General features: G+C 37.7%; 1 protein-coding gene across 3 annotated transcripts in view; it reads left to right on the forward strand.

The window, feature by feature from the left end:
• Nucleotides 1-24,998, forward strand: part of LOC124776395 — a 201,011-nt gene that overhangs the window by 166,183 nt on the left and 9,830 nt on the right. For 2 of the 3 annotated variants that reach the window (XM_047251368.1, XM_047251369.1), the window contains exon 8: nt 7,392-7,576. In XM_047251368.1, coding sequence (XP_047107324.1) covers nt 7,392-7,576 — 185 coding nt within the window. Of the gene's footprint in view, nt 1-6,792; nt 7,127-7,391; nt 7,577-24,998 lie in introns of those variants that run through there. The other variant, XM_047251371.1, reaches the window with a different exon arrangement.

The raw sequence follows: 24,998 nt of genomic DNA on the forward strand, positions 1-24,998 counted from the left end.
TTTTGTTACTGCTGATGCTTCAATCCTGTATAAGAAAATTCTCTTAGCCTGTTGTCTTGTTGTCATAGAATTTATTTTTCCCAATATCCTCCTTACCTCAGAACAATTGCCCCTTTTATAATTCTTTTGGTTAACTACGTTCTGACATTAATTATTCCTCCTTGAAGACAAGATTTAGAAATTCAAAGAACTATCATAGGCTCCTTTCTGCACCAGTCTGTTTATATAACATAGGGGAAACTCTACTATCCAGTCTCCATCTTAACCCATTGTCTGGTTCAGATTCATTGATAACATTGTAGAGATATGCAATCATTGTAAATACAGCCAGCCTTTACTCTTGCCTCCAGAACCTCAACAGCCACTCCTGAATCATCTCATTGCTATATGTGAGCTCCTCTCTAGGATATTCCATAAAATATCACTGAAGAAAAAATTTCAACCAACCACAGTTTTTGAATGACTGATTTATTTCACTTTAATTAGTTTTGGGCCTGAGCCCATCATCAAACATCAATAATGGTTTCTTGTGCAAATATCACACCTTTGTTCTTTGTTGTGTGTGCAGTTGTACTGTTGTTCTTCATGTTCACATTGAGATACTGTGGAATCTCGTTTCCTGCTAGATCCATGTTGCCAGAGTGGAACTGCAGACATTAATTTTGTTGCCGACATTGCAGAGATTGCACTGGAAGCTGTTGAGGAGATTGACTGTGCTGCATAAGTTTCACTGGGAAGCCCTTACACATCCCATTCTCTTCCCATGTGATTTCTTCCCCTTATAAATGTAGTCTGTACTAGAGTAACTAAATGTGTGGATAGCAACATGGCTGATTTCAGTACAGTAGTATCAGCCTCATTGGGTGATAATGGGTGATGTTTAGAGGCCATAGAGTCTGGACCAGATGTACAGTCAAGCACATGTGCTGGTGGTTTTCGTGCGAAGCAGAGTGGAACTGCAGACAGTAATTTATTTGCTGATACAGCAGAGATTGCACTGGAAGCTGTTGATGAAGTTGATTGTGCTGCAAATGTCTTAAGTAATGAAGGGTACACAAGCCTTTATTTCCAAAGCATGACTGAGCAAGGTGGTGCAGTGGTTAGCACACTGGACTTGCATTTGGGAGGACAATGGTTCAAATCCGTGTCTGGCCATCTTGATTTAGGTTTTTGATGATTTCCCTAAACCACCTCAGGCAAATGCTGAGATGGTTCCTTTGAAAGGGAATGGCTGACTTCCTTCCCCATCCTTCCGTAATCCAATGGAAGCGATGACCTCACTGTTTGGTCCCCTCCCCTGAATCAACCAACCACCCAACCAACCAAAGTATATAGATTCATCACTCCTGGGGTGTCGCGGCCTCCTCAGAAGCAGAAACTAAGTAGGAGAAGGAGGAGGAAACATGTTTGTAAGAGAAATGTTTAGGCTAACATGGTATAACCCTGAAATCAGTCATAAATTTCATTCGGTACCCCTTATGTACATTCTTTTGCTAATAATGATTGGTACTGAGTCAAATGCTTTACCAAAAATCAGGAAATCCTGCATCCCCCCCCCCCCCCCCCCCCTCCAATGCCTTAATTCATTGATTTCAGGATGTCATGTCAGGAAAGCACAGGTTTGGTTTTGCAAGACAGATTGATGTCAGTGATATTGGAGAAAACAGAAGGAAGATTAAAGTTTAATGGCCCGCAGTGATAGTGGACAGTAGGTTTGTCAGTCACTTGTGCTACCTTCTGGCCCATGTGTGTGACCCTGTTTTCTTCCAACTGCTGATCAAAATTTTTTTCAAGGGATTTATGTTTATTATAATTAGATGAAGGGCTAATTCAAATGCAAGTTCTGTGTAGAATGTGACAGCAGTTCCATTGGCCCATAGAACCTCATTCAGTTTTAGCGATTTCGACTGTTTCTCAGTGCAGCTGATACAAATATCTATGTCACTTATCTTTGCAATAGTGAAAGAATTGACTGCAGCAGTACTCCTTTATCTTCGTTTCAAACTGGAGCTCAGCACTTCTGCTTTTGCATTGTTAATCTTGGATTTATTACTTGGGTCATCTGTGAGTGTATAGACACTAATTTTAGTGCCACTAAGAACCGTTGCAAATGACCAGAATTTATTTGGCTTTTGTGGAAGTCCTTCCATAAGATTCTGCAACAATATTTGTTGAAGGTTACATGTCCTTCTCAGCGTCTTTCTATTGATAGTGCTATACTACGTTTTACACACATTATGCAGTAGTCACTGTTTTTTTTATTTATTTTTTTAAAGTTTCTTTTCAGTGAGGGAGGTTTCCTGCTATCATGTTCTGCTAGCCACATAGCAACCCAATGCTTGGTCAACTGTTCTTCTCTACATGATCCTCTCCAGATTTAAAAGTTCCAGCTTTTTCCTTGAAAGAGTACAATGCTCCTCTTTGCCTATTTTACTGAACATGCAAATCTTTGTATTTGTTTTGTTGCCCTCAGTACTGTGACAGCATCAACTGTTCTGGGTAGTTTAGACCCCATTTGAGGGTGGGGGCCAGGTGTAGACCTTGTCAGGGCAGCCAGTTGATCCCTTTCCCCTATGTGTTGATGGGCATGTTTACATGCGCACGCTTTAGGAGTTATGTAGTTCCCCTGTCCCAGTGCTGCAGGTTCATCCTGGATTTCGAAAACACTGCTGGTCGCCAGTCGGATGACCACACCAATGTGTTGAGGACCACCCCCAGCCCATACTGGGATGAATCCGTGGCCAGGAGCAGATGCGTACCAGAATGAAATGTTGCAACACATGGTGCAAAATGAAGACTATCCTTAAACTGCATAAAAGCATGCTGACAGGCTGCAGACCAAACAAAAGGAGCACTTTTCTGAAGCAACAAATGTAAGAGGCAGGTGATACTACCCATTCTGGGAATAAATTTGTGATAATACGCCACTTTTCTGAGGAATGTCTGAAGTTCCTACGGATTAGAAGGATGGGGCAAAGCTGTAGTGGCAGTGACATATTGTTCCATGGGCCACATGCTCTGCTGGGAAATTTCAAGACCAAAATAAACAATGGAAGGCTGGAAAAAGTTAGACTTAGCAAGATTATATTTGAGGCCCACAGCTTGCAGAACAGTAAACAGAAAACAGAAGTTAGGTAGGTGATCCTCCGTCATGGCACCTGTCACAATGTTATCATCAAGATAGTTATGCATTGAGGGATAACTGTCACAACCTATTCTAAAAAGTGTTGAAAGATGGCATGTGTGCTAGTGATCCCAAATGTTACCCACTGATACTAATAGAGACTGAAATGAATATTAACTACAAGCAAACTGTTTTGAGGCCTTGTCCAATGAAGTCTGAAGGTAGGCTTCAGCCAAGTCGACTTTCAAAAAGAATTGTCCCCCAGCCAAATTTGTGAGCAACTACTCCACACGAGGCAGGAAGTAGGTGTCTATGACTGCCTGCACATTAATAATAACTTTGAAGTCACCACAGGGTTGGAGCTGACTGGATGGCTTCTTTATTACCACTAAGGGCAGAGTTCACTCACTTCAGGAAATCAGTCCTATCACTCCCAGTGACGTTAAGCAATCTAGGCCCATCTTAACCTGATCATCTAAAGCTACTGGCAAAAGCCACACCTCCCAAAAAAATGAGAGTGCTCAGAGGGTTTGAGGGCAATGTATGTTGTGAAATTGTTTGCACAACCTGACTCTGGATCAAATAGATACAAAATTCAGAACACAAGGAATCCAATTCATGATAAGGCTTTTGGTCTGACACCAGATGCACCACATCAGCAACAGAGAAACCAAAAGTTGCAAAGGTATCTAACCCAAGCAAATATTTAGTACTTGATCATTAATCACCAATTATGTAATGGAGTGGACAACTGACTTATAAACTGGCTATGAATTGGCCAAGAACAGAAAACTGCTTTTTGTTACAGCTTATAAATTGACACTCAAAAATTGCCAGCAGTGGGGACCCTAGCCTGGTGTACAACTATGTGTTGAGTAGACACACAGTGGCCCCTGTGTGACTTGTAGTACACATTTCAATGGAAAGTTTGTTGTGGGCTTCAGATAATGGAAAACATGGCAATGAAACAGTATGAATATTAATGTCCATTGATTCCTGTAATGACTGCTGTAGAGGTGGGGATGGGGCGGGGGTAGACATCGACATACCTCTGCTATGTGACCCGTTGTTTTTTTTTTTTAATTCAAAGAGGCCCACTGCTTGGGGCAGGGTGCCTGTTAATGCTGCACAAAACAACAACATTGTCAACAATGGTGACATCATTCCAAGCCTCTAATTAGTAATTCACAGCATGGGAGGCCTTGAACAACTGTGCAGCATCAACACCTCTTCTAATACAGGTTCTGCAAACTGAAGAGTACATTGACGCACCTCCTTTCCTGGAGCCATGCAAATGATGGCCTCTCTGACCATAGTGTGTGCATAAGGCTCCAAACTGGCACTTATGACTGAGGTCAAAAAGCTTGGTCATCCTAACTTGGAACAACTGCTGCAGCTGCTTGTGACAGTGGTAGAATTCAACTCATGCCTTGACCACATGTGTATGCTTGTGGTGATAGGATGGTGGCAAACTACACAGATTGTCAAAAGAAAGTGATGCTGGGTTTGCATAGGAGCTAATTGGTACAATGAGTGATACATGTGATGGTGTATTCACAATAAATAAAAAGCCTTACAGACCTTTGTGTTGGCCACCTGGAACACTATGAAATGTTGGTAAAGCCACTTCTCATAAGCATACCAGTCTTCACAGATTCATCAAATGAGCTAGCCTGAATAATGCAGCCAACTGCTGTTCCAACATAGCCATATGCACCTGAAGTTGGTGCAAAAGTGACTGGAGTAAAGCCTCCATGGAAGAGCCAAACAGCAGAAAAAATACAGAATCCAAAACACACAAAAACTCAACCCTCAATGTTGCCACTTGTGTTCTAAATAGGAACACAAGGAAACAAATGACTGTAAAAGAGATACAACTAGCATACAATGACAGTATTTACATGTGTGGAACAGATTTAACATCTGTGTCACTGGTTTTTTGCTGCACGTGCATAGCAGATCTCGTGATGACGGTTGCTGATGGTCTGCCCTTGGCAGCCACCTCAGATAATTGCAGACATGCTGTTCTAATGTCAACGTGCACACTACTTTTGCCACAGCAGCCTGTTTTATGTCTGGTATGGTTGGTGAGTGTAGTAAACAGCAGATTGCTACAGTTACTTTTACTGCTTCCATTATTTTTATACAAACAGATGTGTTGCATCATTCCAATAGGTCATGCAGACTTGTTGCTATTGTGATGGCTCCTGGGCCGATCAGAAGGCCCAAGGAATACCAACAGATGGTGTGCATAGCTGCAGTGACCAGCTAATCTAGTGACCATTTTCTGTATTTATTTTTAAATTTTAATTTTTAGTATATTTCTTCTTCTCATGTTAATGTGTGTTTCAGTGACTAATTGGAACAGTATATACAAGAAAGGCTGCGTATATAAGTACTTCACACCTAGTCGTAAATCATAAAATTATCTGTGGTAGTTTAATTATAGGGTTTAAGAAAGCACCAGAATTTCTGTATTATTGTTTGAATAAAATCTGATTCATTTCTGACTGATATTATCCATGAAATACTTACAAATAAGAATTACACATTTTCACATATTCCCAAGCAAATGATTCGCAGGTTGAATGAACAGTAATGCCTCCACCTTCGTTAATTGGGTTTGGATGGGAACGTTTTAATAAATAAAATGCACAAATAATCCTTAGAATGTGATCTTTAATTACCAATATCCACTTCTCCACATAATCACCAGCGAATTGGAGGCATTGCTGCCAACAGTCAACAAGTTTTCTGAAGCCGTCATGGAAGAAGTCGGCACTCTGTTTCCGCACCACAGTCTCACAGTTCTCTCCACATCTTCATCAGAAGCATAATGATGTCCCCGCAGATCATCTTTCATTACTGGGAACAGATGGAAGTCAGACGGTGCTAAATCTGGACTGTATGGAGGATGCTGTACGGTGGTGTCCTTTCATTTCACTAGTGAGCATCTGGGCTACCCATTGTGCACAGATCTTCCAATAGCCAAGCAAAGCAATAATGTGACCCACACCTTCTTGTGAAATGCCAACTGTGCTTGAAAATTCTCTCTGAGTGATGACTATCGTCCTGTATTTATATGTCAACATTTTGCTTGTGAAACTCAGTGGTTGCTGTCACAGGACATCCAACGCTTTGATTGTCATGCAGGCAGATGTTCCCACCTCAACATCTTTAAACTTACTCACTCAATGACATGCAGTACTCACATCAACACAGTCACCATAAACTGCTGTCATTCTCTGATGAACCACCTTTGGGGTGACACCTTCTGTTGTCAAAAATTCAATGACTGCATGTTGCTTAAATTGTATTGACCAACCGTCTGCACAGGGTTCCATACTTTACACTGTAACAACACAACTGTTTAGTGCAAAGGCTTCCCGCCAACTGGAGCTGTAGAGAAGAGGCTATGGAACAAGCCAGTACCTGCTGCATACCAATGCTGCCGACTATTGAGGAGTTACAAAGGTGGAGGCATTACTATTCAGTCAACCCTCATATAAGTAGTTCATTTTACCCTAAATGTCTAAGTTCAAAACCTGCTAGTTTTATAACTAAATATACTCCACATTTCCATGAGTTCCTAAATTAATAACAACATTCTCTTTTCTTTTCAAAACTTGTATATTTGTTTAACAGTATTGATCTTTTTTGTTTAACAGTGATGAATCTCCAGAATTGGTGAGTCGCCAGTGTATGCTGAATACTCTGTCTGGTGAAAGACAAACTTCTCTTCTTGCATTCTCATTAATCTTCACATAAGAAATGGAACCCAGTACACAGTAAACTACAGCTCTTACAGACTATGTAAAGTTGCAGTGAAACACTGTTACAACCACATTGTTACAAATGCATAACATACTGAAACAACTACTTCTGTATATTAAATGGGAACATTTCATAAAATCTACTTTTTGCAAGAGAAGTGTCTTACTATGTAGATCAGTGTTATGAAATGCACATAACTATGTAATAAATGATACATATAGAGTGTAATGTTGAAACTACAAAATGTCTTGTAAGCATACCACAGTTTGTTCCATGATAGCATGTCCCCAGCCTACCTGCTTTGTATAAAATGTTTTTCCATCCTTACAACAAATAAACTTCGACTTCCTGGTGTTGCAAAAAATATACAACACAACTGGATCCTGTGTTTGTAGTAATCAAACTATAACATTTCATCAAGACTTTTTGCTACATTATTATAATGTTGTTGTTATGTGTGTCATTGTGAAGCAGTTAAATTTCCTGTTGTTAGGAGAGCGTCACAAGCCCTCCTCATGTAAACCCTCCAGCTACCACAGCAACTTCGCAAACGAAACAGGTGGCATCATCTCCAGTTCAAGCAACATCAGTGACATCAGCTGTCACCAACACTCATGCACCACAGCATCCATTCTGCATCACTGAGGGCCGGTTTATAGACCATTCAAATTGCAGGAGGTAAGACTTGTCACTGTTGTGACTACATGATATTAAGCAAAGAACAACCCACATCAGTATATTAGCAACAGATTTACAAAAAGATACCATCAACTAGATTTGAATTATGACTAGTTAACTGTGTATTTAACACATCCAGAATGTTTATTTCTGGTTCTTCATGTGTTCAGAATAAATATTTTATTTTTCATGGATTTTATGGTAAAAAAAATAGACACCATTACTCAAACTATTTTATGCATAGTTTTCCATCATAGTTTTTTTAAAAGCCTCAATAATTTTGTCCAGTGTTGGACAACTTCAAATATTCTACATATAATTACACAGAATAGATGTTAATCACTGAACAGAATTAATTATCTGGACTTTTAAAATAATTGTGTCAAATACTGTGAATAAAATAGTTTGAATATTCTTAGAATCACTGGTAACTGCTGGCAACAATGTTGCAGTCAGTAAAACACAGTTATAAATATGGGGAAAAATATTAGTCCAGTTATGTTTTTGAACACTTTGAGACTTCTAGATACAAACCTGGCAGAGAATGAGATCCCTAATGCATTGGTTTAAATTCAATTTGCAAATTTACTTGCAAGCAAAGAATCAAACAAAGGAAATATTACAAAAAGGTGGCCATACATTTCAAAGTAGACTTGCAGCAGATACTTTCATGAGTCAGTGTACAGAGCAGAGCACAGCTAGCAAGACCCTGAATGAATGTTCTGAATGCTAACAAGTGTCAGTTTGTAGTACATGTAACACAATTTAAACACTTTGCAGTGTTTTCTAAATTCCACTGAAACTCGTTACAAATCAGATTAACTCTTGACACTGAACTCAGCACTAATATTTACTTGCTTACTATTTTAATGTCCCAATGTAGTCACCTATAATTGCGACAAGTCCATACTACCACTATGCTGAACCACTTTATCACAAATGGCTCATTGATCTCCCGGTCTTACTGACACAGACCTCCACTCTTCAACGACAATAATCGGCAAACCATATTCACTCCAACAATGACAGCAACAAAAAACCACTCTTCCTGCCTACTCCAGAGCTTGGTCACATGATCAACTGCTGCAGTCAAGTCTGTTATTTTCCCTGGCCCACCTTATCAGATATACACTTTACACTGTTTTGTATACATTATGAAAATTCAGTTAACATATTCTTAAATGTACATTTATTTAAATCTTATCCAATAACTAAATTCTACACTTTATCCTTTTAATTTATTATTTTACTTTTGTTCAGAAAGGAAATTACAATAGCTAGTCAAATACATGTCTGTATTCTACTGTGGCACCATGAGACTCAAAGCACATTCCTTAATTGTTTTTTTTTATGAACATAATAAATCATACTTACATAAATTATTACATCATAGTCCCTACTGCAACATCAACATGCTGAAGCTAAATAATAGTCTTTGTGTGCAGAATTCTGTTGTATCACAGCTTAATTCAAAATTATAAATAATTTAACAATTTGTTTTTGTGCATATTGCACAACAAGCTTGCTTATCATATAACCGATGTCAACCCTATTTGTTGGTGTGTCATATGTGTTAATAAGAAGCCTGCTAACAGTTATTACGTGTTATAAATAAGTAAACATTTAAACTTTAATGACTTCTAAATCAGAGCCATATAAATATGGTAATAATTTTATCAAACAATGGAAACTCCAGGTTTCGATGTCAACAATGTAAGGAAAAGATAGAGTACTACCATGAAGATGATGCATTAAGTTGTAGACAGGCAGAATTGAAAGACACTTCCACATTAGGTTTTGACCATAGCATTCATCAGACAAAGAAAGGGAAACACACACCATTTATTTACAACACCTAGTACATCACACACACACATGATCTCAAATCTAGCAGCTCGGATCAGAATGCAACTGTCACATGTAATGGAAGCAACAATCTGGAGAGGGCAGGGAAGGTAAAGGATAGCAGTGTATGGGTGGGGCTCAGAAATGTCCTCTTCAATTGTAGGCAGTTTTCGCTATTTTAGTGGATATGCCATACTTTTAATGCAACACATTCAGTTGCCAGACCACCTTGGCATTCACCTCCTTTGCTGCCAGGTGTGTTAGCTTTGGGCTTTCCCCAGTGCCATGTTCTGTCCACAGACAAACCAGTCCTCAGTCGTTTTACTCCTGCTGCAGCTCTGGCCAGCCTTCTCGATTCACCTAGCCTCGCCATATACAACAAAAAACCAGTTCTCCACTGCTTGCCTCCATATAGCACTCAACAGACGGCTGAACGGCCCTTCCCCCCCCCCCCCCCCCCCCCCCCCACTTACCCCCATTTTGTGTCAATTTTGCCCATCGCATTTGAGACAAAGTAGAACAGAGAATACACTCCTCAGTTAAAATTCCAAGTGATTACTTATTAATTGGCCCACAAAGGTGTGTGCTAATATTGTTGTTGTGTATTAGACTATTAGCCAGCCTGTCCATCACCTTATATGTAACTCAGTTTATCCACGCTTTTGTTTCTTACTCTAAAATCATATGATGTCATAATACTTAAATCACACAAGAGAAAACTGACTTTGGTTGACACTATTCATTGCTAGTTGATAGTGTTAATTCCAGTCCTCATTGTCTTCAGTCTGCATAAGGCCCTTCTTTTTTTTTGGGGGGGGGGGGGGGGGGAGGGGGGGTTCATCAGTCTTTTGACTGGTTTGATACGGCCCACCACAAATTCCTCCCTTTTGCCAACCAACCTCTTCATCTCAGAGTAGCACTTGCAACCTATGTACTCAATTATTTGCTCTGTCTTCCTGTATAGTTTTTCCCCTCTACAGCTCCCTCTGCTACCATGGAAGCAATTCCCTGAATTCTTAACAGATGTCCTATCATCCTGTCCCTCCTCTTTGTCAGTGTTTTCCGCATATTCCTTTCCTCTCCTATTCTGTGCAGAACCTCCTCATTCCTTACCTTTTCAGTCCATCTAATTTTCAGCATTCACCTGTAGTACCACATCTCAAATGCTTCAATTCTCGTCTGTTCCGGTTTTCCCACAGTCCATGTTTCACTACCGTACAATGCTATGCTTTAGATGTACATTCTCAGAAATTTCCTCCTGAAATTAAGGTCTATGTTTGATACTATTAGACTTCTCTTGACCAGAAATGCCCTTTTTGCCACGGCTAGTCAGCTTTTGATGTCCTTCTTGCTCTGTCTGTCATTGATTATTTTGCTGCCCAGGTAGCAGAATTCTTTAACTTCATCTACTTTGTGACCATCCATCCTGATGCTAAATTTCTTACTATTCTCATTTCTCCTACTTCTCATTACTTTAGTCTTTCTTTGATTTAGTCTTAACCCATATTCTGTACTCATTAAATTGCTCATTCCATTCAGCATATCATGTAATTCTTCTTCACCTGCACTCAGGATAGCAATGTCATCAGCGAATCCTATCACTGATATCCTTTCACTTTAAATTTTAATTCCACTCTGGAAGCTTTCTTTTACTTCCATCATTGCTTCTTCAATGTACGATTGAACAGTAGGGGGGAAAGACTACATCCCTGTCTTACACCCTTTTTAATATGAGCAGTTCGTTTTTGGTCATCCATCCCTTTTATTCCTTCTTGGCTCTTGTGCATATTCTATATTACCCGTCTCTCCCTGTAGCTTACCCCAATTTTTCTCAGAATGTCGAACATCTTGCACCATTTTACACTGTTGAACCCTTTTTTCAGGTCAACAAATCCTATGAACATGTCTTGATTTTTCTTTAGTCTTACTTCCATTATCAACTATGACATCAGAATTGCCTTTCTGGTGCCTTTACCTTTTCTAAAGCAAAACTAATCGTCATCTAGCACATTCACAATTTTCTTTTCCATTCTCTGGATATTATTCTTGTCAGCAACTTGGATGCTTGAGCTGTTAAGCTGATTGTGCAGTAATTCTTGCACTTGTCAGCTCTTGCAGTCTTCGTAATTGTATGGATGATATTTTTCCAAAAGTCAGATGGTATGTCCCAGACTCATACATTCTACATGCCAATATTAATAGTTCTTTTGTTTCCACTTCTTCCAATGATTTTAGAAATTCAGATGGAATATTATACATCCCTTCTGTCTTAGTTGATTTCAAGTCTTCCAAAGTGCTCTTAAATTCTGATTCTAATAATGGATCAACTATTTCTTCTAAATCAACTCCTGTTTCTTCTTCTATCACATCTGACAAATCTCCCCCTCATATAGGCCTTCAATGTACTCTTTCCACCTATCCTCTCTCTCTTCCGCATTTAACAGTGGAATTCCTGTTGCACTGTTAATGTTACCACTCTTGCTTTTTTGTGCCACCGAAGGTTGTTTTGACTTTCCTGTATGCTGAGTCAGTCCTTCCAAAAATCATTTCTTTTTCTATTTCCTCACATTTTTCATGCAGCCATTTCATCTTAGCTTCCCTGCACTTTCTATTTATTTCCTTCCTCTGCGACTTGTATTTCTGTATTCCTAAAATTCCTTGAACATTTTTATACTTCCTCCTTCCATCAATCAACTGAAGTATTTCTTCTGTTACCCAAGGTTTCTTTATGGTTAACTTCTTTGTACCTATGTTTTCCTTTCCAACTTCTGTGATTGCCATTTTTAGAGTTACCCATTTCTCTTCAACTGTACTGCCTACTAAGCTATTCTTTACTGCTGTATCTAAAGCCTTAGAGAATTTCAAGTGTTGTCTCCCCATCCCTTATCACTTCTGTATCCCACTTCCTTGCATATTGATGCTTCCTGACTAATCTTTTGAACTTCAGCCTACTCTTCATCACTACTACAGTGTGATCTGAGTCTATACCTGCTCCTGGGTATGCCTTACAGTCCAGTATCTGATTTCAGAATCTCTGTCTGCCCATGATGTAATCTAACTGAAATCTTCCCATGTCACCTGATCTTTTCCAATTATACCTCCTCCTCCTGTGGTTCTTGAACAGAGTATTCGCTATTACTAGCTGAAATTTGTTACAGAACTCCATTAGTCTTCCTCCTCTCTCATTCCTTGTCCCAAGCTCATATTCTCCTGTAACCTTTTCTTCTACTACTTCCCCTATAACTGCATTCCAGTCCCCCATGACTATTAGATTTTTATCTGTTAATTATACTCTGGCTGGTAGCCTTTTTAGTGGATGCAGCCTTACACATCAAGAGTTTAAAGAACATACTTCACACACCACTCAAAATGCTGGTAGTCTCCCAAACAGATTGATAGCTAGCAGTTCACTATTCTTGTTATGAATAATATTCTGCAAGTCTCCTTGTACTGCAGCAGAATTATACTTTACTTTTTGACATCTGTCACAAGAAGCCATTTTATTAATGTTTCCAGATGCTTGCCTGCATTTTACATTTTCCACTCCTGTTTGCCAAAACTTCTATACCTAAATAAAATCCCCTTAAAAATTATATAAAATTGAGCAATTTTCTTATGTCCTTTAATTCCAAAGTTGATTTTAATTAACTTCAATGTCTGGTCTCCTCAAGTCCTTACACATGTATTTGGTCTTATTCTCTCCACTCACTTATTTCATGTACAGTATTTGTAGTTCTTTCTCTACTCCATTCCCTTTACTTTCTTCCCCAACCAGTGGTAACCTTGACAAGGCATCAGCCCCATTTTGTCTGTACCTTTAACATATCTTCTCATAATAAGATATTTATACTTACACAACAAAATCTGGAATCTGCATCCTCTTTTCCTCATTTAAATGACCCATTTCATTTATTTTGTCATATATTACTTGTTCAGTACACATTTCATAACATATCTAATCTATCCTTTGTAAATGAGCCTTGTCTTGCCTCCTTTCAGTTCTTTAAATTTTGTTCTCTTTCTGTTTCCACCTGCATAAAATTCCACCACTCTGTCTTTCACAAAAGTGCTACAGTCATGTTTGTACAAGAAATCCATACCCAAAATTATATTCAGTGCCAAACCCTTTGTCACATAACAATTTATATTAAAAATTAATCACTAATTTCAAATACCAATGATATTTCTTTGCTGATGGGCTTACCAGATGCTCCAGTTGTTGTCTTAATCTTTACTCCTGTAACTGATAGTTCTATTAACCTTAAACATTTAATTTGTTGCCAAAAAGATTCAAAAATTGGAGATAAACTTGAGCCAGAGTTTAATAAGGCTACATCTGCAATTCCTCCCACATTGATATAAACTATTGACTGCTTCAGCTCTGTTCAATAATAAATCACCTTCTATTTCACTTCTGCTTTCTTCCTACATAATCCAAATACCTTTACATCTGGCTCCAAAATCCACATCACTATCCACTTCAAAAAGATCCTTAATGGCACTTTAAACAGTCTCTTCTACACTTTGTTCCTCCTATTTATTGGCAGTTTTAAATTTTAATTCATCCCATTCTTCAGGCAACAAAGCTTTGTGTAATTCCGCATATGATCATTTTAATCACAATCAGCCTCCTCATGTCCATCAATTGACATCATTCAGACTTGCATGCTCGCCATTTAAGAAAGCATTCATATGACACTTCCCAATTTCTTTATTTTCCTTGCTAATTTTATTCCTCATCCCATCATGTCCTTGTCTGGTGCTGTTCACATCATAATTACCATTCCCCATGCAGACATTAAGTTTTTTGACTGCCTATCCTGTCCGTTTGCATCTGGCAATTTGTCTATTCTCATACCTTCCCTATCACTCCTCTGATCAAAACTATCCCTTCTCCCTCCAAAATTTCTGTTATCCATTTGTGGCCTGCTTCTCCAATCTCTATCCTGATTATTTTGACCATTTATATCCTCTCTCGGCCTGTTATTGTGATTAATTACTGTGATTTATTACTGTACTCCTTTTTACTATTTACCCTTTCACAGTACCTGCCATTCATTCTCCCTCTGTTCCATATATCTAGGTCCATAACAAAAACCCTGTCAATCTTCTCCACAAAATTTAGAAATTCCTCCACTGACTTTGTTTCACTATGAATCAAATCCCATTGCAAGTGCTCTGTTAACCTTTTCTTTACTATTGAAATTTCTGTTAGCACACCCAGTGGTCTATCCAAGCAATGTAATTTATTTAGTTCTCTAACAAAAAAAACCCTCTCTCATACTCTCCTTTCCACTCTTATAACTAAGTCCATTCAAAAAGTCATTCTGCACTCTTAGTTGTTTTGCCTGACCCCCATATTTATTCAAGAACAAATTTTTAAAGATCACACACCTTATCTGCATTTTGGCTGCCCATGTTTAAGCACCCCCTTCCAACAAATTTTATTCCTGCCACATCACTCATTCCTGTCACAAAGTCATCACTGCATGCAGCCAAAAAGCCAACTGCATGGTACTTACTTTCCCCACTAAATAGTTTTGACTGATATCCATGTCCCAAAGAATATCTCAACAACACATTTCCATTCCCTGCTGCTGCATTCATAATTGTTTCCCTCAATACATTAATTTCCCCTTCTAGTTCCCTTTTATTATTGCAGATACTCTTATGAAAGTCAGAAATTCCCACTTCGATTAATTTAATTTCTGCCTCTGTCTGTCTTTCAAGTAATGTACAGTTTTGTACCTGCACCTGAATTTTCCCCACAAGGTTACTTTGCACAGCTTTTCTCATAACACTATTTCCATCCCTCTACTCTATTAGAGAGTTCTGCAACCCTTTTAACATTATTTTCAAGCTTATTTTCTACTTCTGCAAATTTATTTTCCAGCTGATCAATTTATTACACACAGCACTGATTATATTTCCCAGCTCCTCACTATTCTTTCCAATTTTAGATTTTATCTCTTCAAATTCATCATCAAAACCAGATTTTATTTCACCAACTGGTTTCTCACTTACTGTCTTTATGAATGAATTCAGTTTACTTTCTGGCACCCATCCCTCTTTATACTTTAATATCCTAATGCAGTCAATTACAATCACAACAAATCTGTACTACCACTATCCTGAACCACTTTATCACAAGCGGCTTGTCAACCGCCCAATCTTGCCAACAAAAACCTTCGCTGTTCCAGTGACAATGATCAGAAAACTGTATTCACTACACCAACGACAGTGTCAAAAGACCACTCTGCTTGCCTACTCCAGAACTCGGTCACAAGACCATCTACTGCAGTCAAGTCTGTTACTTTCCCTGGTCCTCCTTATGGAAAATACATGTTACACTGTTTTGTATACATTATGAAAATTAATTTTTTAAATCACATATATATACATCTTATACTATAACTAAATGTCTCTACTTTATCCTTTTAATTTATTATTTTACTTTTGTTCAGAAATGAAATCTCAAAAGCTAGTCAAATACACAACTGTATTCTGTTCGTCGCTGTGGCATTTCGAAAGTCAAAGGTCATTTCTTTTTTTTATGAACATTGCAAATCATACTTATGTAAATATTATATCTTAATCTCTACTGCAATGTCAACATGTTGAAGCTAAATAATAGTGTTTGTGTGCAGAATTCTGTTGTATCACAGCTTAATTAAAAATAATAAATAATTTAACATTTTGCTTTATATTATGTCTGCTAATCAATGTTATGTATTATAAATAAACAAACATTTAAACTTTAATGACATCTAAATAAGCTGTCATATAAATTTGGTAATAATTTTATTGTGTTCTAGGGCTTCCAAAAATTCCAGAAATGTCCTTATATTACCTTTACCTTAACTTTAGGCAGTTTTGGCTATTTTAATACATGAACAATACTTTTAATGAAACACATCAGTTGCCAGGCCACATTGACATTCACCTCCCTTGTCACCAGGCACATTTTCCTCAGGCTTTCCCCAGTATCATGCTCTGTCTGTGGACAAGCCAGTACTCAGCCACTTTACTCATGCTACATCTCTGTTCAACTTCCCCAATTCACCTAGCCCAGCAATACACAACAAAAAAAACCAATTCTCCACCACTCGCATCTGTATAGTGCTCAACAGATCAGCCAAGCTGCTGGTTTGTCACAATTTCTTCTGATATGATTGGTTGCCGTAAGTGTGTTTCACTTAAAATCTTGTGTTGAAGGAAGTACATGGGTGATTATCTGAGGATTTGTCACTCACATGTATAATGTTTGCAGTGACGTAAGTGTAATGATTCATATGTTTGTAAACTTGTACAGTGGAATTCCTTTATATAAAAGGAATAAATTGTGGACTATGGCACATGGAGACAGCAGCATTTTCATTAAATGCAGGGGCATCAGTCCTGATACCAGGCCCATCTAGCCTTTTAACATTAGCCAATATCATGTTGCTTTGGTAATAATGTAGCAGGGCTCAATGCAAGGATAAAACACAGCTGTTAAATTTCCTGAGGGTGTGCAGCTCCACTGCATTGTTTAATGATGATGGCATCTGCTGAAATAAATTATTTTGGAGGTAAAACAGCCCCTCATTTGATTCTCTAAGGAGGATGTTGTAAGAAGAAAAAACAAATCTGAAGTCCCACAGGTCAGAGCATGGAACGTTTTGATTCCTTAAAAGGGTGAATGGCCTTTCAGACCACAATGCACAAATTTTAACAGTAAAACGTTTCTGTACTCAAAGAAAGGTTATATATAATTACAAACTAAGTAGAAAAGTTAATCCAATGGCAATAGAGAATTTTTTAAATCTCGTTAAGAAACAAGATGACAGGATGTTTATAGTGCTGCTAACATAGATGAAAAATATAATGCTTCCCTTAACACAATTCTCATGCTCTTTGAAAGCTGCTTTCCATTAGAATGTTTTAAACAGGGTACTATTAGTAAAAGACAGCCTGGGTGGCTGACTAGTGGGATAAGGTTGCCATGAAGAAGAGGCGCCTTGCCACGGTTCGCGTGGCTCCCCCTGCCGGAGATTTGAGTCCTGCCTCGGGCGTGTGTGTGTGTGTGTGTGTGTGTGTGTGTGTGTGTGTGTGTGTGTGTGTGTGTGTGTGTGTGTGATTTTTGTCCTTAGTGTAAGTTAGTTTGAGTTAGATTAAGTAGTGTGTAAGCCTAGGGACTGATGACCTCGGCAGTTTGGTCCCATGGAAACTTACCACAAACTTAGACAGACAGATTCATGACAATTGAGCTATAGTAGTCCATTACAAACAGTATTGTAAGATGCTTAAAAATGTTATTAGGTAGGTAAATAGAATACCTAATTCACAGGATAAAATGAAAACCATATGGTTAGTTCTGAAGGAAGTGTCTGGTCAGAACCAAAAGTTTGATCATATAAAGTCAGTATATAGTGAAAATATTTCTGTTACTCATAAGTTAGACATGGGTACACTATTTAACAGTTACATTTTGAACATAGCTGGTGAAATAAATAAAACTTCATTTCTACAGGGAATCATATAACACTCTTAGAAAATGCCTTTCCAAGACTGGTATCTGAAATACTCCTCTGTGATACTGACAAGGGGGAGATTGAGTTAATAATTAAATCACTAAAGACTAAGGACTCTCAAGGATATGATGGAGTATCTAGCAGATTACTAAAGTACTAAGTTATACATGTTAGCCCTGTGCTTAGCCATATTTGTAATTTTCCCTTTAGGAATGGTCAATTTCCTGAAAGATTAAAGTAATCAGTAGCAAAACAACTTTATAAAATGGGAAAGGGATAATGTAGTCAATTTTAGGCCCTTTTCTATTAGATTAGATTAGATTAGATTTACTTTCATTCCAATTGATCCGTAGTGAGGAGGTCCTCCAGGATGTGGAACATGTCAGAAAAACAACAATACATGACAAATATTTACAACTAAAACAAATAAGCTAATGTACCATTCCACAGGTCCCAAGTGGAATGATCGTCATTTTTTAATGAACACTAAGAGTCATTTTACAAATACTATTGCACTGAATTTAAAATAAAAAAGTTTTTTATTTATTTATAAGGTAAGAAACATGTAATACAACTACTGTAATACTTATTTACAATGAACACATTACTGCACTGAAATGGTGCAGAAGTTAGATTATACTTACACACTTACACACACACAAGCACACACACACACACACACACACACACACACACACACACACACACACACAAATTTTCAGTGAACACATTACTGCACTGAAATTGTGCAGAAGTTATGTTGTACTTATATACAAATCAGTTGGTTTTCCTAAGAAATTCATCAATGGAGTAGAAGGAGTTGGCCACCAATAAATCCTTTAGGCTTCTCTTAAACTGAATTTCATTGGTTGTTAAGCTTTTTATGGCTGCTGGCAAGTTATTGAAAATGTGTGTTCCTGAATAATGCACACCTTTTTGTACAAGACTAAGTGACTTTAAATCCTTGTGAAGATTATTCTTATTTCTAGTATTGATTCCATGAATTGAGCTGTTGGTTTGAAAAAGTGATATATTTTTAATGACAAATTTCATTAAGGAATAAATATATTGGGAAGCTGTAGTTAGTATCCCTAGTTCCCTAAACAGGCTTCTGCAGGATGTTCTTGAGTTCACACCACATATAATTCTTACTGCACGTTTTTGTGCCCGGAAAACTTTAGCTTGGCTTGATGAATTACCCCAGAAAATAATCCCATATGACATTATGGAATGAAAGTAAGCATAGTATGCCAGCTTTTTCATTTTTATATCCCCTATGTCAGACAAAATTCGCATTGCAAACAGAGATTTGTTAAGACGCTTCAGCAGTTCTGTGGTGTGCTCCTCCCAGTTGAATTTATTATCAAGCTGTAATCCCAAGAATTTAACACCGTCCACTTCTTCTATCTTCTTGTCATCATATGTTAGACATATACTCTTGGGACACCCCTTACAAGTTCTGAACTGCATGTAGTGTGTTTTTTCAAAGTTTAGTGACAAAGAATTGGCTAGGAACCAGTGATTAATGTCCACAAATATTTTATTGGCTGATCTTTCTAAGACTTCACTTGATTTGCTATTTATTGCAATGTTTGTATCATCAGCAAACAAAACAAACTTGGCATCTGGTAATGTTACTGATGAAAGGTCATTGATATACACAAGAAAAAGTAAGGGCCCCAAAATGGAACCTTGTGGGACCCCACATGTAATTAGTTCCCAGTTGGATGATGCCTGATAGCTTGATACATGTCTCTTTCCTAATAACACCCTTTGTTTCCTGCCAGAGATATAAGATTTGAACCATTTTGCAGCATTTCCTGTTACACTATAATATTCTAGTTTACTTAAAAGGATATTGTGATTTACACAGTCAAATGCCTTTGACAGATCACAAAATATACCAGTTGCCTGCAATTTTTTGTCTAATGAATTAAGTACATTTTCACTGTAAGTGTAGATAGCCTTCTCAATATCAGAACCTTTTAGAAATCCAAACTGTGACTTTGACAGTATGTTATTTGAGATAAGATGGTTATAAAGACGACTGTACATTACTTTTTCGAAAATTTTTGAGAATGCTGGCAACAGTGAAATTGGACGGAAATTTGATGCTATTTCTTTATCTCCCTTCTTAAACAGTGGCTTAACTTCAGCATATTTCAGCCATTCGGGAAATATTCCACTGATAAACGACTGGTTACACAATTAGCTTAATATGTTACTTAGCTCAGAATCACATTCTTTAATTAACTTTGTTGATATTTCATCATACCCACTAGATGTTTTTGATTTTAAAGATTTTATGATGGACGTTATTTCTGTTGGGGTAGTGAGGGTCAAATTCATATTATGGAAGTTACTTGAAATGTCTGGTCTAAGGTAATCCATAGCAGCATCTACCGAACCTGACAACCCCATCTTTTCAGTAACAGTTATAAAATGTTTGTTAAAAAGTTCTGCAACACTATACACATCTGTCACCAATGCATCATTTACTCTTAATGCTATTTGTTCCTCTTCATGTCTGGTTCTACCGGTCTCCTCCTTCACTATATCCCATATTGTCTTTATTTTGTTATCTGATATGACTATCTTTTCCTTGTAATATATTTGCTTTGACATCCGTATTACAGTCTTTAATATTTTGCAGTATTTCTTATAATGTGCTATAGCATCAACATTGGAAATGTTTCAGATTGACAGATACAGTTTTCTTTTTGTTTTACAAGATACCCCTATTCCTCGAGTAATCCATGGCTTCTTTGTAGACTTTGCTCTAACCTTGGTAAGTTTTGGGGGAAAGCAGTGTTCAAATAAGGTAAGCACTTTATTAGCAAAAATGTTATATTTTTCATTCATGCCATGAGCACTGTAAACATCAGTCCAGTGAATGTCTCTGAGGAGTGTTCTAAAATAATCAATTTTTGGCTTACTGATTACCCTCTTAAGCTCAGATTTAACAGATTTTATATCCTGTTCAGTATTAACATTTAACAGAAGGAACTGCATGTCATGGTCTGAGAGGCCATTGACTATTGGTTTTGTAATATAATTTTGTTCATTTGACTTTTCTATAAAGATATTATCAATGGCTGTTTGTGAGCAAGTGGTTATCCTAGTGGGGAACTTTACTGTGGGAATTAAGTTGAATGATAGTGTTACTAACTCAAATAGGTTCTTATTGGGAGAGTCTTTAAGGAAATCTACATTGAAATCACCAGCAACCACTATTTCTTTGTTTTTGGTTGTTAAATGGGCCAGTACAGCTTCAAGGTGGTTTACAAACAGATTAAAGTTACCTGCAGGTGCTCGATATACACTTAATATTATGAAAGATTTTTTGTGAAAATCTAATTCTGTTGCACATGCTTCCATATGCTGTTCTAGGCAAAATTTATGAATGTCTATGTTCTTAAATTTATGACAGTTCCTGATGAATGTGGCAACTCCTCCTTTCTCCATTTCTGATCTACAAAAGTGAGATGCTAACCTAAACCCTGTAACACTTAAAAGTTCTATACCAGTGGTCACATGATGTTCAGAGAGGCAGATTATGTCAGCTGGGTTTGAAGACTCTAATTCATCTATGCAGATAGTTAATTCATTAATTTTATTTCTCAGTCCTCGAATATTTTGATGCAATAAAGATAGCTGACATTTCACATTGACTGACTTAAAATTGGGTGGAGTTAAAATATCTGCTGACAGTTGAAAATTCTTAACCAATGGCTGTTTATGTTGATGTAATAAGCTGGAATTATGTTTTTTGATTTCTTTCTCAAACTGAAGGTTTGTCTCAGTTCTAACCTCTCTTAAAATTTGTTTTCTTTCTGTCCTCCCTACCCTAAAAAAGGGTCTTTTCTGAATCCTATAACCACTGGTATTTTACCACTCATGACAGTGCCTCCCCCCTTTAACTTTCTTGCTATTTCCCCAGCCAATTTACCCTTCCCCTTCCTGTTGAGGTGAAGGCCATGCCTAGTATAATCCCACCTACTGATAGAATCAACATGAACCACACCAATGTGTGACCCCGCACCCGACATGAGCAGCCGTTCCAGCTCCAAATTAACTCTCTTGACAGAAGAGTTCAAATGAGGTCGGTCATGGCGCCCAAGAACAGATACAAACTCAACACTGGTATGCCTCGATGCTGATGCAATCTTCGCCAGGTCACACTCTATGCTGTACCCAGGATCTCTGTCAATACTGTTACCTGCCCCACCCACTATAACCACGGTGTCTTCCTTAGTGAAATCTTTGCAAAGTGATCCTAAATCCTCTGTCACCTGCTCCAGACCAGCACTAGGTTTAAAAAAATTGGTGACCTGGTATTCTGATCCTAGTTCATCCTGCAAGAGTTGGCCAACACCTCTTCCATGGGAACTACCTAACAACAACACTTTCTTTCTCTTTACTGATTTCCCTACATTCTTACTTTTCAATTTGCTGCTGAAAGTTTGTTGTGCCCTGTCTACACCTGTAACTGCTTGAGGCTCACCAGCTTCTAACTGAAGCAACAGGTCAAATCTATTTTCCACATTCACCATAAAGCTGTCAGACAAAGTTCTAGGCCTGTTCCTCCTGTTGCCTGTTGCCACTTCCCACCTCTCTTTACCCTTCTCCCTCCTTAACCTGTCAAGATCTCCCCTGGCCTTGTCTAACTCAGCCTGAAGGGCAGCAATTTTCCCCTCCTGTTCCAGTATCTTCCTATCTCTACTACAAATCCTACAAAACCACTGATGAGTCTCATTTACTTCCCCTATTCCCACGCCACTACAGTCACCCACATGGAAAAAACTACAGCACCCATCACACCAAAGCCCCGACCTAACAATTCTACGGCAAGTCAAGCACTTTTCACTCATGATAAACGTAATAATTTATTAAGAATAAGTCAGTTAAATTACAGATAAACACGAAAATATGGTTACACAAATTTGGCCTATACGCAACTGTGTGTAAACAAAAACAAAAGTGCAAAGTTTCTGAAACAACAAGTTAAACTTTACGCTACTTTCCGGAAATGCTAGTTAAATAATGAAGAGGTACGCTAAGTTAAATTGCTGGAGAGAGCAAGGAACAACTAAACGAAATTCTATAGATTTGCTGCAGCAGAACGTAAACAGAAAATACGACTGTACAGTCTTTTCGCGTTTTCTGCTATATTACCTAAAGAGAAATGAAACCTTTAATGGTACACTTAAACGGCACACTAATACACTTATTTACCACGTAATCAGTACTAATCTATGTGTTTTATAATCTAAAATAACTTATCTTTACGAGAACACCAAACCTCGCGCTAGTCGCTTGGCTGCAGGGCTGCCATCAGTGTTTGGTGAAGCTATTGAAAAAGTTGTATATGTAAGGGTAAATGATCATTTCACTTCATACAATTTGCTGTCAAATGTACAATTTAATTTTAGAAGTAGTTTAACAATTGAAAATGCAATATTCTCTTTTCTCTGTGAGGTACTGAATGGATTAAACAAAAGGTTTCAAATGCTAGTCATATTTTTTGATTTAACTAAGGCATTTGATTGTGTTGATCACAAAATATTGCTCCAGAAGTTGGACCATTATGGAATTAGGGGAGTAGCTTACATTTGTTTCACCTCTTACTTCAAGAACGGACAGAAAAAGGTCATTCTCCATAGTACTGAGAATGGTTAGTGGGGTCTGAAGGAGCACAGTTAAATGTGGGTTGCCCCAGCGATCAGAGTGGGGCCACTCCTGCTCCCTATTTATATAAAGGATATGCCTTGTAGTATTACAAGTGATTCTAAACTATTTCTGCTTGCTGACAATACTACCTTGGTAATAAAAGACATTTTGTGCAATGTTGGCACTGTTTGAAATAGTGCAGTCCAAGACATGAGTTCATGGTTTGCAGAGAAAATAAACTAATGGTAAATCACAGTAAGACTACGTTTATACAGTTTCCAAAACACAGTTCAACCAAATCTGATGTTTTTAAATTACACAGAATAGGCATATGATTAGTGATACTTAACAGTTCAAATTTCTAGATGATCAGATAGATAGTAAACTGTCATGGAAAGCCCAAATTCAGGATCTTGTCCAAAGAATTAATACTGCCACTTTTACAATTTAGAACAGTACCTGAAGTAAGTGATAGTTCAACACAGAAAGTTATCTATTTTGTTTATTTTCATTCAGTTATGATTGTATGTCATTATATTTTGGGGCAACTCTTCCTATTATCAAAGGGTATTTTTGACTCAGAAATGGATGGTTTGGGCAATAAATGGTATAAGTTTGCAAACCTCTCGTTGACCCCTGTTCATTAGTCTGGGCATTCTGACACTGGCCTCTCATTATATATATTCTTTACTGTCATTTCTTATTGACAATTTCAGCTCATTCCCAAGAATTAGCAGCTTTCACTCAGTTAATACTAGGCAGAAATCCAATGCATTTGGATCATACCTCCTTGACTCTTGTGCAGAAAGGTGTGCAATATTCTGCTACATCCATTTTCAGCAAGCTACCACAAGAATTAAAAAATCTTACCAGTAATCCATGCACTTTCAAATCCAAACTAAAGAGTTTCCCCATGGTCATTCCTTCTATTCTGTCACAGAGATCCTTGAAAACATAAGCTGATTCCTGGGTTATATTTTTGTTTACATAAACTTATAGCTTGAAATCTTTATTGGATTCATAAACATTTTATTTAATCTGTTATTAGTTTTCTGTTGTAATTTCATGTGCTGACATATTCTGTGAACATGGAGCTCTGCTTCTCAATTTATGGACTTCATCTATGGAACTAGACATTTAAAACAAAATAAATAAAATGGTGCAGGTAGATTAGAAACATTTTAAAAGAGAAATGGACAGGTTGAAGTTAGATGTAGTCAAAAATATCAAACTGCAGAAGTGGGAAGAACAGTATTTCTGGCCATGTGAGGGGGTATCAATACAAAATCAAATAGGGTTAATGAAGGAGTAGGTCTAATAATGAACAAGAAGAGAGACATCTAGGTGAACTATTATGAAGAACAGAGCAAATGGATTATCACAAACCAAAATAG

Source organism: Schistocerca piceifrons, chromosome 2, assembly GCF_021461385.2.
Source record: "Schistocerca piceifrons isolate TAMUIC-IGC-003096 chromosome 2, iqSchPice1.1, whole genome shotgun sequence".
In the NCBI taxonomy this organism is placed as follows: domain Eukaryota; kingdom Metazoa; phylum Arthropoda; class Insecta; order Orthoptera; family Acrididae; genus Schistocerca; species Schistocerca piceifrons.